The sequence below is a fragment of the Ornithorhynchus anatinus genome, chromosome 4 (assembly GCF_004115215.2).
Source record: "Ornithorhynchus anatinus isolate Pmale09 chromosome 4, mOrnAna1.pri.v4, whole genome shotgun sequence".
NCBI classification, from domain to species: Eukaryota; Metazoa; Chordata; class Mammalia; order Monotremata; family Ornithorhynchidae; genus Ornithorhynchus; species Ornithorhynchus anatinus.
This window is the reverse complement of record NC_041731.1, coordinates 51,441,717-51,457,199: the sequence shown is the minus strand read 5'-3', so window position 1 is coordinate 51,457,199 and position 15,483 is coordinate 51,441,717. Positions and strand designations below refer to the sequence as shown.

At 42.0% G+C, this 15,483-nt stretch overlaps 1 protein-coding gene across 1 annotated transcript in view; it reads right to left on the bottom strand.

Moving 5' to 3' along the window:
- Window positions 1-2,183, bottom strand: part of ATP6V0D2 (ATPase H+ transporting V0 subunit d2) — a 33,178-nt gene extending 30,995 nt beyond the window's left edge. Inside the window, exon 1 of the mRNA XM_029063756.2 lies at window positions 1,902-2,183. Within this exon, the coding sequence (XP_028919589.1) occupies window positions 1,902-2,031 (130 nt within the window). The 5' untranslated portion in view covers window positions 2,032-2,183. The remainder of the gene's footprint in view (window positions 1-1,901) is intronic.
- Between the last annotated feature and the right edge of the window lie 13,300 nt (window positions 2,184-15,483).

Genomic DNA, 15,483 nt, shown 5'->3' with positions numbered 1-15,483 from the left:
AGAACAAAGGAATTAATGGATAGGAGTCAAGGTGTAAATTAACACTGGAATGGAGAGATTATAAAATTAATGCAGTGTGGGCTATGAAGTCCATCAGGAGCAGAAACCATACATGAAGATAGAATGTATGTGGACAGACACATAACAGGGACTCTCGAAAGATTAGTCAGGTCAAGGGGTCAAAAATAGAAAGTAGTGAGGAACAACTGTCCTCATTAAATGCATTTTTCATTCTGCATCTTTCACTTCAGGAAATCCACATACATATTTAATTAAACTGGTTGACTACATTTTCCTATTAAGTTTCTGGTACAAAAAAGAATTAAAGCCATGTTCATGGTACAGTGAGGAACACACTTGTCTCTTTAAGCGTGGCTTAGTGGAAAGAGAACGGTCTTGGGAGTAGGAGGTCATGGGTTCTAATCCCAGCTCTGCCACTTGTCTGCTGTGTGATCTTGGGCAAACCACTAAACTTCTCTGTGCCTCAGTTACCTCATCTGTAAAATGGGGGTTAAGACTGTGAGCTCCACGTGGGACAACCTGATTATCTTGTATCTACCCCAGTGTTTAGAACTGTGCCTGGCACATAGTAAGCACTTAATACCATAATAATAATAATTTGGCCTCCATCATTGACTATAAAGGGAGCAAAGAAAACATAATTCATTCACTCCACCACCTCCACTCAGAGGTACTGTTTATTCTGAGAGGACTTGCAGGGAAAATATTAAAAGAAGTCTTTTATACATAGCTGCAAAATAAAACCATTTTGTCATGTGATCACAATTTTATATAGGGTTCAAATTGGTTTGTCAGCTGTGTGATTGTGGGCAACTCACTTTACTTCTCTGTGCCTCAGTTACCTCATCTGTAAAATGGGGATTAACTGTGAGCCTCACGTGAGACAAGCTGATTATCCTGTATCTATCCCAGTGCTTAGAACAGTGCTCTGCACATAGTAAGCGCTTCACAAATACCAACATTATTATTAGTGTGATGTTATTTGCAGTGATTCATTTCACCTGTAAAATGGTCATGAAGACTGTAAGCCCCATGTGGGAGAACAAGTATCTATCCCAGGGCTAAAACAGTGCTTGGCACATTATTATTGGCACACGTGATCAATGGCTGTTCCTAAAGCAAACTTAGGGGAGAGGAAAGATACTACTCCAGGCCTTTGTTCCATGCTTGGCACATAGCACTTAACAGATACCACAAATATTATTATTATTACTACGCACCCACCCTGTCCTCGGGTACTGGTTCTAACAAGTATTTACCCAGCCAGTCTGGGAAACAAGCTGCATTTTCACCCTAGCAATTAAAGTCAACTTCACAGATTTGTTTCTGAACTTCTAATGAGCTTTTTAGCAGAACCAGCACCATATTCATTACTGCCTAGAAAGCGCTAGGAGCTGTGAGGGGTCTTTTTAAAACCAGTCATTTTATTTATGATCAATTTGTGCATCTGTGAGGTACTCCACCTTTCTTTCATTCATTCATATTTATTGAGAGCTTATTGTGTGCACAGCACTGTATTAAGTGCTTGGAAAGAACAATTTGGCAACAAATAGAGACAATTCCTACCCAACAACAGCTCACAGTCTAGAAGAGGAGAGACAGACAACAATTGGTTTTATGGCTACCTTTTCAAACAAAATACAAAAATGGTGATAAGCCCTTTTAATTATTTCTGCAAGAGCTTAAAAGCATTCCTTTTCAGGTAGGAACACTGCAGGTACTGAATTACAATCCATGTTTTGAGCAGTTAACATGGGCACTTGAGCTGTGCCTAAAATCTGGGTAAATCAGTGAAGAACCATGGCTAAAACATTACTCCCCCCAGAACCGTGACTCTTAGCATTCACCTCTTTGCTTCCAGTGCTGACAGGGGTTCTTACCTTCTAAGGTTTCACATTGCACCAGGTTGTTGTAGTCCTGTTGGGTCAGGAGGCCGGCTTTAAACCCTCGAACCAGGCCTTCCAAGTAGCCGTGATCTGCATTGAAATAAAACTCTGCACTCTGCGGCATGGAGGAAAAAAAAAACCTCTTTCCTAAAATAGATCTAGAGAAAAGGATAGCTGAAAACCTAGGCCACACAAACGTTTTGTGCCGCTGCTGGTAAGGTAGGAGCTGGTACCGATCAGGAGGAAGTGAATTTCTGTCAGCTGATGATGACTAGTTTTCACCCGTTTCCTCCAGCTGGCAGCTGAAGCCCAGCCCAGTTCTGCTTGTACGTCAGCCAATCAGTCAGGAGCACCGTTAATTCCATCTAGATAGACTGCTTTGGGAGAAACAGTGTTACAGAGTCAAGGAAGGGTGAAGTCCCATCACAAAACTGGGTCTGACATACTGATTTCTCCCCAGCCTTCCAGTGGGAAGATGTAAAGGGCATTTCAGTGTTTTTATGTGCTACAGGGTTCTGTTTGGTAAACTCACATTATGGACTTTATAAAAGAATGCAGGACTTATTATTAATAATAATCTTATTTATTGAGGGCTCACTGTGTACAAAGCACTATACTAAGTGCTTGGGAGGGTACCATATAACACTGGACACATTCCCTGCCCACAACAAGCTCACACCTGACTTTTGCTAAAAAAAGGATCAACCCAGAGTTTTAAAACTGCAAAATTTACACTCTAAGATCAGTGAGCGTGAAGAATATGTGGCTATCGCTCTCATTCAACCCACATATTCAATCTTTCACCAAATCCAGTTGCTTTACCTTCAAAACATTCCTAAAATTTGCCCTTTCCTCTCCATTCAAACTGCTACCACACTGACCCAAGCACCTAACATATCCTGCCTAGACTACTGCAGCATTAGCCTCCTTGCTGACCTCCCTGCCTCCTTTCTCTCCCCACTTCAATCCATACTTCACTCTGCTGTCTGGATCATTAAAAAAACAACAACAAAAAAACAAACAAATCCTGCTCAGTCCATATTTCCCCATTCCTCAACAATTCCAGAACTTCACCTCCACATTAAATCAAAACTCCTTACCATTAGCTTTAAAGCACTCAATCAGCCTGCCCTCACCTATTTTACATCCTTGATTTCCTACTACGATCCATTACGCTCACTTCGCTCCTCTAACACCAACTTTCTCACCGTATCTTGATCTCGTCTATCTCACTATCAACCCCTTGCCCATGTTCTGTTTTTGGCCTGGAACTCCCTCCCCATTTATATCCCACAAACCACCAATCTCCTCACCTTCAAAGTCTTATTAAAATCACATCTCTTCCAAGAGGCCTTCCGTGACTAACCCCTCATTTTTCTTATTCCCTCGCTGTTCTGGGTCACCCTTATTCTTGGATTTGTATGCTTTATTCACTCTACCCTCAGCCCCAGAGCACTTTTGAACCTATCCGAAATTTATTTTAATATCCACCTCCTCTTCTAGATGGTAAGCTCCCTGTGGTCAGGGAACATGTCTCCCAACTCTATATTGGGCTCTCCCAAGCTTTTAGAACTGTGCTCTGCATGCAGTAAATGATGGATAAATATGACTGATCAATTTAGTCAATGTAGGGTCAGAATTTGTCTTTTAGCCAGAATATGATGATGGAGAGCTCACTGTGGGCAGGCAACATGTCTGCCAACTCTGTTGTATTGTACTTTTCCAAGCACTTGGTACAGTGCTCTGCACATAGAAAACACTCAATAAATACCATTGATGATGATGATGAGAGGCCAGGCTCTGTTGGAGAAAAATGTCCAATTCTCAGCTCAAAAATAGTAGAGATTCATGAGCACATTATTTTACATTTAAGGTCAAAATTAAAAGAACTTCTTTGATGGCTACTCCTTTCATTCAGTGTTTCCCAGCTCCTGCAGTTTCCATGTTTTTTCATTCCTGCCTTTTGGTGGCTTCCACTTCATCTTCTCCAACTTTCTTCTTGCCCCCTATGGTCCAGTTTCCTCCCTCTTCACATCATTGACATCTCTCATTCTCACTCAAACACACACACACACACACACACACACTCACACACATCCTTCTTGCCTACTAATCAACTTTCTAATCTCCTGGACCTCCCATCTGCCTTCCACACTATAGACCACTCCATTCTCCTGGAAACACTAACCTTGGATTTTCTGGTTCTCATTTCTCCAGCTGAGTCTTCTTAGTCTCTTTTTCTGCCTCTTCCTCTGCCTCCCACTCTCTATCTTGGGTGTCCCTCAAAGCTCTGTTCTATATCCTCTTCTCTTCTCTGTCCATAGTCACTTCCTTAAGGGGCTCATTTTATCTCATGGCTTCAACTACTTCAGTGTGAATAATTCCCAAATCCACTTATTTACTTCTTTGCTTCTCTGCCCTTGCATCTCTCCTCTGCCCTTACCTCTCTCTCTACCACCTCACATTTCTTCTTGATAGCACCTCAAACTCAATATGTCCGAAACAGATCTAATCGGATCTCATCTTCCCTCCCGAATCCTTTCCTCCATCCTATGATAGTGGACAACACCACCATCCAATCCCATATCTCAAAAACATGACCTTATCATTATCCTTTACTCCTCTTTTAATTCTCATATTTAGTCTATTGCCAAATCTTAGTGGATCTTCCTTCACAGCATTTTCAGAATCCACCTCTTCCTCTTCAGTCAAATGGCCATCATTCTGGTCCAGGTGCTTGTCATAACCTGGCTTGACTATTATATCAGCCTTCTCGCTGACCTCCTGACACCAGTCTCTCCCCTCTCTGGTCCATACTTGATTCTGGATTGAGGCAGGCACTGGGGGATGACCACTGATTTATGATGAATGAAAATGTGAAAATGCCTAATCCTAGACTAGAGTTACAAGTGGCATCAGCGTGGGCTAGTGGAAAGAGTACAAGGCCTGGGGATCAAGGGACCTGGGTTCTTATCCTGGCTCTGCCTTTGCCTGCTGTGTAGCCTTTCATAAGTCACTGAAGTTCCCTTTGCCTCAGTTTCCTCATCTGTAAAGTAGAAGTTCAACACCTTATCTCCATCTGCTTTAGACTGTGAGCCCTAAATGGGGCAAGGACTGAGTCTGATTTGATTATATCCTTTCTAGTCCAACATTTACCACAGGAGAAGCAGCGTGGCTCAGTGGAAAGAGCCTGGGATTGGGAATCAGAAGTTATGGGTTCGAATCCTGGCTCTGCCACTTGTCAGCTGTGTGGCTGTGGGCAAGTCACTTAACTTTTCTGTGCCTCAGTTATCTCATCTGTAAAATGGGGATTAACTGTGAGCCTTACGTGGGACAACCTGATTACCCTGTATCTACCCCAGCACTTAGAACAGTGCTCTGCACATAGTAAGCGCTGAACAAATACCAATATTATTATTACTATAACTTGGCACATAGTGCTTAACAAATGCCACAGTTATTACTATATCTTGTGTTACTCTTTGGGGATTTGGGCTGATTGCTATATGACATCATCACATTATGCTATCTGTCCAACATACTGCATGTGTATAACAGAATGATGTTGTTTATAATGGGAGAGAGCAGGATATTTTTCCCCAAATCTGAAGCACTGAAATAAGGTTCACTCTCCATAGCATTAAATATTTATTCCTCCTCCTCACTAGATTGAAAGCCCTAGGCTGTACAGGGACTGTGTCCAACCCATTATCTTGTATTTACCCCAGCCCTTAGCACGTAGTACACACTTGAATATCACAAAGTAAAACTCTTAACTGTATCCATATCCATCTCTCAACTCCCCTACTTTTGATCCCTTACTAGCACTGTCCCCCTGGCTTGGAACATCTTCAGGCAATCAATCAATTGTATTTATTGAGCACTTGCTCTGAACAGAGACTGTTAATAATGTTGGTATTTGTTATGCGCTTACTATGTGCAGAGCACTGTTCTAAGCGCTGGGGTAAACACAGGGGAATCAGGTTGTCCCACGTGGGGCTCACAGTCTTAATCCCCATTTTACAGATGAGGGAACTGAGGCACAGAGAAGTTAAGTGACTTGCCCACAGTCACACAGCTGACAAGTGGCAGAGCTGGGATTCGAACTCATGAGCCCTGACTCCAAAGCCCGGGCTCTTTCCACTGCGCCACGCTGCTTCTCGTGACTAATATCTCTTGACTATTCTAAGAGCTTAGGAGAGTTCAGTAGGTAGTAGAAAAGAACCTGGTCTTCAGGGAGCTGAATCTAACAGAGAGAAACAGACACTAAAATAAGTTACAGATAGGGGAAGCAACTGAATTTAAAGATATGCACCTAAGTGCTATTGGGGAAGGGGGAAGGGGAAGGTCCTAAGCGTTTAGGTGGTGAGATCTATCACCACTCTCCCCACATTCAAATCCTTCCTCAAATTCCACCTCCTCCAACAAGGTTTTCCTGAATTGTAAGTACAACAGTCACCCTAACATTTATGTACTTATTTAACACATCCTCAGCACCTTTAAATTCAAGTTTATTTAACTGTGCCCTTCTCCCCCATTAGATTATATGCTGTTTGTGGGGAGGGAACATGGAACTTCTTACTTATGAACTTCCCGTGTACTTACTACAGTGCCTTGCACCCAGGGGGAGCTCAATAAGTACTATCACTACTATTTATATCAGGGAACTGGTGTAATTATAACATCAATCTACCTGGATAAAACTAAATGTATAATACTTTATTCATTCATTCAATCATTCAATTATATTTATTAAGCACTTACTGAGAGCAAAGCACAGTACTAAGCACTTGGGAAAGTACAATACAACAATGAACAATAAGTATAAAACCTCAAATCAATGTCTTTTGCAGAACTTTTCTCCCCTCTTCTTAGACTGTGAGGTCAGTGTGGGACTGAGACTTTGTTTGATCCTATTATCTTGTATCTACTCCAGTGCTTTGCACTTAGTACATGCTTATTCAGTGGCATCATAATAATTATTAGTAATAGTAGTAGGAATAGTATTTGCAGAAAAAAATATTTCTGCAAAAGTTTCTAGGATTGCTGAAACCTCTTGTATTTGAGAGATGAGTGGGGCTATGTCATGGCCACAGACACACTGGAATTACTCAATTTCCCCAAATAGCTTGGGTTTTTTTAGTGAAGGCTGAATCATAGTCACAAGGGTTGTGTCCTGTTGCAGCTCTGCTCCTGCTTTGGTTAACTGACATTAACCCAGACCAAGCTTCCTTCTTCTGGTACTGCTTGAGAAGTAACTCTTAAAATGCTTGCTCTACTAACCTATTTAGTTTCAAGTTGTATAAAGGTTCTTGAAAAAAGAATCAGACACAGAGTGAACTATTAGATTAATTGATGCTATTTTAGCCAATAAGATTGATATTATCAACAGTAATTGGCACAGAAATTCTTTTCTATGGGAAGCTTGACAATTTCTCCCACATCCTCAGGACATTTTAAATGACTGAGACCTGGCAAAGCTGTAAATGCTGAAATTCTTGTATAACCCCTTCTCTAGTGGATAGAGCATGGGCTTGGGAGTCAGAAGGACTGCTGTGTGATCTTGGGCAAGTCACTTCACTTCTCTATGCCTCAGTTACCTCATCTGTAAAATGGGGATTACAACTATGAACCCCACATGGGACATGAACTGTGTCCAATCTGAATACCTTGCATTTACCCCAGCACATAGAATAGTGTCTGGCACATAGTAACTGCTTAAAAAATACCATAAAAAATAATAACTGTGACACTTAAGTACTTACTCTATGCCAAGCTCTGGGATAGTTAAATGATTACCAGAACAGATACAATCCCAGTCTCACATGAGACTTAAAGTCTAAGTAGGAGAGAGAACAAATATGTAAATCCCCATTTTACAGATGAGGAAACTGAAGCAGAGAGAAATTAAGTGAGTTCTCTAAGGTCACATAGCAGGCAAATGGCCTACATAGAGCACAGGCCTGGGAGTCGGAAGGATCTGGCTTTAAACCCAACTCCTCCTTTTGCCTGCTGTGTGACCTTGGGTAAGTCACTTCACTTCTCTGTGTCTCAGTTCCCTCATCTGTAAAATGGGGATTAAGACTGTGATCCCAATGTGGAACATGGAGTGTGTCTAACATGAATATATTATATCTATATCACGTTTAGTAATATGCCTGCCCATGGGGATGTTGCAGAGGTACCCATACCGGTTGCCATGAAAATCCTCCAGAAACCTGCTACCCTATCCCCATTGCAGCGCCCAGGGCCCCTTTCCACAACACATCCTGTGCATATCAGGCCGTGAGGACTTAAAGCACTGTAAAGCACCCTCCAGGACTCTCTCTCCTCTAGATAGCCAGACGAATCCTCCGGAAACCCACCACCCTCACATTGTGGCTCCTCAGGCCCTGGGAGTCCTCATCTACCCTCCTTTCCCCAGGATCCCACACCAATTCTCCTCTGTGCCATTGAGGAACTTCATTCTGACAAGCTTTGCACCACTGCGGCAGGACAGAGGAAATAGCAGCAGCATGTGACTTCTACAAAACCTCAGGAAGACTGTGGTGGCTGCTGCTCTAGCGGTCACTGTGGCCATGATTGTGACTGTGACCTCTGAGCAGTGAAATTCTGCTTCTCTAACCACAGTAACCTACTGATCTTTGTTTTGGTCTTTATGTTGCCTTAGTATTTTGTTTCATCTCTTCTTATGTGTCTGTTGTTAGTCTTCTCTCCCCACATATTTTATATTGTGAGCCCCCTGAAGGCTAGAAACCATGTCTAATTCCCACTTGTGCATTCCTTCCCAGTACCTTGTACCTATTATTGTGCTCTGCACACAGTAAGCACTTAATAAATACTATTACTACTGGAGAAGGCATGGGGAAGTGTGTTTGAGGTCAGATGACCAGACTCTGTTATCACCATCACCAACCCTCTCTCCAGCTATTGCTGCCTCACAGTTATCAGTTGGGAGGGAACACCTTGAGAGAAGAAATGCAGTGCAGCCTAGTGTGAAGAGCATATGCCTCGGAGTCTGAGGACCTGGGTTCTAATCCCCCTCTACCACATATGTTCTTTGTGACCTTGAGCAAGTCACTTAATTTATCTGTGCTTCAGTCCCCTCATCTGCAAACTGGAAAATCAATACCTGTTCTCTCTCCTATTAAAACTGTGAATCTCATGTGGGATGTGATTATCTTGTGTCTTCCCCAGCACTTAGTGCTCTTCTTGGCACATAGAAAGCACTTAAATAAGCAGTTATTATTAACAAAAGGTTGGGGATGTAAATCCAGTTTGTTCCCTTTGGGAGACTCTACCTGCAGCCTAGTGTAGGCTGTGGCATTTAAAATAGGATCTTGGGTGGGTTTGGGATTAGGGCCATCAACTTTTTCACCCAACAGCAGGGGCCTCCAGAGCCACCCATGGTGAGCTGGGATTTGTAATAATAGTAACAGTATTTATTAAAAGTTACTGTGTGCAGAGCATTGTACTATGCACTGTGAAAGAATATCCAGGTGAGAATTAGAAATGGTCCTTGTCTCTCAGGGGGCTCACAATCAACCCAGTTCCCTTGACTACCAGACCCATATTCTTCCTGCTAAGCCACAGATTTGCTCTTCCAAGTTTAACTTCATGATTCTTTCTGAGGAGAAAATACTGTTATGATTTTCATAAACATTCAGTCTACTCAGTGAGCCTACCACCTGAAGTGTTAGGAGTATTCTTCAGTTTGGTATCAAGCTTGGAAGAAGTATAATTTGTTTTGGAACTGAATATTATATGTTCAGATTTCATTCAGATAAATAAATGGTGGTATTTGTTAAGCGCTTACTATGTGCAAAGCACTGTTCTAAGCGCTGGGGGATACAAGGTAATCAGATTGTCCCACGTGGGGATCACAGTTTTAATCCCCATTTTACAGATGAGGTAACTGAGGCACAGAGAAGTTAAGTGACTTGCCCAAAGTCACACAGCTGGCAAGTGGCGGAGCCGGCATTCGAACCCATGAACTCTGACTCCTAAGCCCGCGCTCTTTCCACTGTACCACGCTGCTTCTCCATACATGAACTTTCTATTTCTCCATGCATTTGTTCAGAAAAGATAAAGCCTCTGGGAGCATTCTTTCCCAAACAAAATACTACCTGATTTAGGGTAATGGGGGCTGTCACAGTTTTCTAAAATCTTCATTTAGCTTTATCATTATGGGACATATCTAGGAGCAGATTTATTTGAGTTTGCGGGTAGCCATGGATCTACACTAACATTTTACCACTCTATACTAAACTTTGATTGCTATTAAAAAAAACATAGGCACTTCTGATGTCTATTTAACCATGTAGAAACTATTTCATCTTAAAAAAAGTTGGATTTATCAACAAATGGCCTAATTCATATTCCTGTAGTCTGCAGATTCTGGCATCTCTTAGTCAATCAATCAATTGTATCTATTGAGCGATTACTATGTGCAGAACACTGTAGTAAACAACTGGGAGATTGCAGCAGAATTAGTAGACACCTTCCCTGCCTATAAGAAGCTTACAGTCCTAGCTGGATTGCAATGAGTAAAACCAGCAAACATATGTCTGTTTTCTTATGGAAAAAAATGTACTCACATCAAGCAGATTATTTCCCGACATTGATTCAAAACAGCTATCCTGATTCTCAGAAAAAGAAAGTTCTGTTTGAGGTCCTGTGGAAAATTTGTTAAGTAACATCAGAGTTGTTGACTCTCTGAGTTCTCAGATAGAACAGTGAGTCTATTGTTTTCTAATTTTGCCTAATTTGTTTTGTAAAGAAGGATTTACAGAAGGCGCTTTGATTCTGTCTTTGAACAAAAGCCTACAGAGAAAATACAAGAGTTCTCTCCCCTAATTGGTGAGTAATATGCTATTAGCTTTTATGACTTATTATTTGTCCTTACAAGATCTTTTAACTTTGATAAGTTGTTTATATAAAGAAATGACTTGATTCCTTTCCTCTGAGTTTCTCAAAGCACTTCAGTCAAACTATCTAATTTCTTCTCAAAGCATTTTTGTTTGGGCAGGTATTTTTAAGAACATTAGCTAAACATAAAGATAACTAAACTCACTGGTATTAACATTTGAGTAGTTTGTAGAAAACCAATGCAGTTTAAAATTTCCCATGAGAGGACAAAGCTGAGAAATTCAAAAGCAGGCTTTGTCCAAATATCTCGAGACGCTCAACTGCACCAATAGGCTTGCATATATTATTTCTGTAGAACCTGGGACAATACAAACCTTGTGCACCTTCCCCTTCCCTTTATGAGATTGGTAGGGTTGGGGATGGGACAAAAGAGTGGTTAATGGGTCCCAGCTTTCTAATATGCCAGTACTGTACCACAAGTCCCAGAATGCTTTGGAGCCTAAACTGAACAGACTTGGAAGCCCAAGAAGTTACAGTGAACAAAAGCAGTTGGCTGTTGGCCCAAGATAACCAATCAGTTATTCCAGAGAGTTCCAATCTCTGAACATTTAAATATTTTTTAAATTTCTAGGAACAGTATGCAGAAAGCCAATTTGATCCAAGTTAAAGCAGGTGATCTATCAGCCCATTACTCCAGAGAAGTATTAGATCTATTAGAAAATATGCTCTCCTCACATGAGAATGACGTTGAAAATACCCATCCTTGACCAATAATCGATTTCACACTATGAGCATATAAAACTTGTCCTTAGTGGAGCTGATTGGTGTTATTGCCACTTTCATACCTTGGTGATGTTTTAGCATCTATCTCTTCATCTAATAATAATAATTTGGTATTCGTTAAGCATTTTTCTCTGTGTCAAGTGCTGGGATAGATAAAATATAGTCAGATCAGACACAGTACCCATATGGGGATCACGGTCTATAAAGGAAGGAGAACAGGCATTTAATCGCCATTTTTCAGATAAGGAAGCAGATATTGAGAAGTTAAATAATTTGCCCAAGATCACACAACAGGCACTTGATTGAGCTGGGTTTAGAATCCAGGTCTCTTGACCACCCTCAGTTGTGTGGTCTTCCCACTAAGCCATGCAGGTTCCTGGTTGAACCCTAAAACTTTCCAAATCAGTCAATCAATTATATTTATTGAGGGCTTACTGTGTGCAGAGCACTGTACAAAATGCTTGGGACAGTACAGTATAGCAGAGTTGGTAGATACATTTCCTGTCCACAATGATCTTAGAGTCTAGAGGAAGAGACAGACATTAATATAAAGAAATAAATTACAGATGTGCACGTAAGTGCTGCGAGACTGAGGGAGGGGTGAATAAAAGATGCAAAATCCAAATGCACCGTTTATTCATCAGGTTCCAAAGCTGAAGCCTGTGCTCAAGAAGAGCAACTTTTTCCTGAAAATTGCATCATCCCTGGCTGGTGAGCCTGCCACCACTGTCTTCGATCAGTTCTTGGGACCATTCTTTAAACACTATGGTTTTAAAACATTTGTTCAACCCTCCCTGTTTGCCACTGTCCCATTTCAGTCCAATTTACAGGAGCAACTGGGATAATCCGTGGTCATCCAGTCTCTTCACTTGACCCACCCATTGTTATTATGTTACTGTAAGAATTGCTTCCATGTTGATGAAATGATGGTGCTCAAGGACCTCATTGTTTATGATTTATTCTTGACTTTTAATATTGTTATGACTTATGGGTGATGTTGATGAAACTGCTCACAAAGCTGAGGATGCCTTTGGTAATATCAGGTCTCCTAGCAATAGAGAAGATTGGACCCATTTAAAAAAAATACTGTTTGATTTACAGTGTGTTCAACATTATTCTCCCCTTTTAGAGTCGCATCTGAAGAGTTTCCAGTACTCTACCAGTCTCGGCTATGGGAGGGAGGGAGAATCAAGCAGAGATTTACGGGTTTGTGAGTCAGAGGTCATGGGTTTGAATTCCCTGCTCTGCCACTTGACATTTGTGTGACTGTGTGTAAGTCACTTAACTTCTCTGTGCCTCAGTCTCCTCATCTGTAAAATGGGGATTAAGACTGTGAGTCTCACGTGGAACAACCTGATTGACTGTGAGCCTCACGTGGAACAACCTGATTACCCTGTATCTACCCCAGCGCTTAGAACAGTGCTCTGCACATAGTAACCACTTAAATACCAGCATTATTATTATTACCCATTCCATTCCTAGCTTGGGAAGTGGTTAGAGAGTGGAAGGAATCTGCTACAAGTCAAAACTCACCCATGCTGGGCAGCAGTGGCATGGGAGAAAGTCGAGGGTGGAGACTCGAGTTTACTGTGCGGAAGACGGCAGTGGTAAGCCACTTCTGTATTTTTACCAAGAAAAGTCTATGGATCCACTACCAGAACGATTGCAAATGGAGAGCAGAGTGTTCTGGGAGAGCTGTGTCCGTGGTGTTGCTATGGGTAGAAAATAACTCAATGGCATGACAAGAAGAAAACACTGTTCTGAGCACTGGGGTAGATACAAATTTATCAGGTTGGATACAGTCCCTTTCCCACAGGGAGCTCACAGTCTAAATAGGAGGGATAACAGATATTTAATCCCCATTTTACAGTTGAGGAAACCAAAGCACATTGAAGCTAAGTGGCTTTCCCAAGATCACATGACAAGCAATTGGCAGAGCCAGGATTAGAACCCAGGTCCTTCTGACTCCCAGGCATGGGCTCTTTCTACGAGGCTATAATGTTACTCATTACTGGTTACAGATTTTCAGTTTGGTGATGAAACCCAAGACCTGGTCATTAGCTCACACCTTGAGCTCCCAAAGGGGCCTATTGGCCCTTTTAATTATAATTTATAATAATAATAACGATGGCATTTGTTAAGCACTTACTATATGCCAAGCACTGTTCTAAGTGCTGGGGGTGGGAGGGTGGGATACATGGTAATCAGGTTGTCCCACATGGGGGTCACAGTCTTAATCCCCATTTTACAGAAGAGGTAACTGAGGCACAGAGAAGTTGAATGACTTGCCCAAAGTCACATAGCTAACAAGTGGCAGAGCTGGGATTAGAGCCCACGACCTCTGACTCCCAAGCCTGTGCTCTTTCCACTGAGCCATACTGCTCACTCTAGGCTTCAAGGCTCTCCATCACCTTGCCCCTTCCTACCTCTCCTCCCTTCTCTCTTTCTACTGCCCACCCCCTCACCGTCCCTCGGTCTCGCCTATCCCGCCGTCGACCCCTGGGCCACGTCCTCCCGCGGTCCTGGAACGCCCTCCCTCCTCACCTCCGCCAAACAGATTCTCTTCCCCTCTTCAAAACCCTACTTAAAACTCACCTCCTCCAAGAGGCCTTCCCAGACTGAGCTCCCCTTCTCCCTCTACTCTCTCTACCACCCCCCTTCACCTCTCCGCAGCTTAACCCTCTTTTCCCCCCATTTCCCTCTGCTCCTCCCCCCTCCCTTCCCATCCCCTCAGCACTGTACTCGTCTGCTCAACTGTATATGTTTTCATTACCCTATTTATTTTGTTAATGAAATGTACATTGCCTGGATTCTATTTAGTTGCCATTGTTTTTACGAGATGTTCTTCCCCTTGACTCTATTTATTGCCACTGTTCTCGTCTGCCCGTCTCCCCCGATTAGACCGTAAGCCCGTCAAGCGGCAAGGACCGTCTCTGTTGCCGACTTGTTCATCCCAAGCGCTTAGTACAGTGCTCTGCACATAGTAAGCGCTCAATAAATAAAATACTATTGAATGAATGAATTCTCCCTAATTACGACAATAATAATAATGATAATTATAATAATAATGATTGTTAAGCACTTACTCTGTGTCAAGCACTGTTCTAAGCTCTAAGGGAGATATAAGATAATTAGACAAAGTCAGACACACTCCCTGTCCCACATGAACCTCACAGTTTAAGTAGGAGGGAGAATAGTTATTATATCCATATTTTACAGATGAGAAAACTGAGTCACTGAGAATCAATCAATCAATTGTATTCACTGAGTGTGTACTGTGTGCAGAGCACTATACTAACCAAGTAGAAGAGTGCAAAATAACAGAGTTGGTAGACATACTCCCTGCCCATCTGGAGGTTACAGTCTAGAGGAGGAGCTTACAGATTAGAGGAGTTAAGTGATTTTCTTCAGGTCACACAACAGAAAAACAGGGATTAGAATCCAGGTCTTCTGATTTCTGGGGTCACTTTTTCCACTAGACCACACTGCCTGTTTAGTCTTCCGCTGGAACCACTTTTCAAGTGGCAGAATTTGGTGACAACATTAAATTCTCTTTTGTTGATGAAAATACCAACCTCTGTTTTCTTCATGCTTATTCTTTCTCAACATAGCAGTTCATAATCGTCTGCATATTTTGTTGTATATATGTCTAAAGATCACAGCCCTCAGCATTCAGCAGTCTCCGGGGATTATTTCAAAGAACTCTGATGACGCTCATAGTTTGTTATGTTGGAAGAGTTCACGGCTGGAGAGGAAGTGAATTTCAGACACTTTTGTATCCTCAAGTACGATGGTGTAGATTAGGTTGAACAGGCGTGGACATAGCACAGAGTTCTGATTTACACTGGAGGTGAGAGGATTCTAAGAGTGTTCTGGAGGTCACGCAGAGGCAAATAATATAAAAATTGCCCAGTGTGAGTCTTAT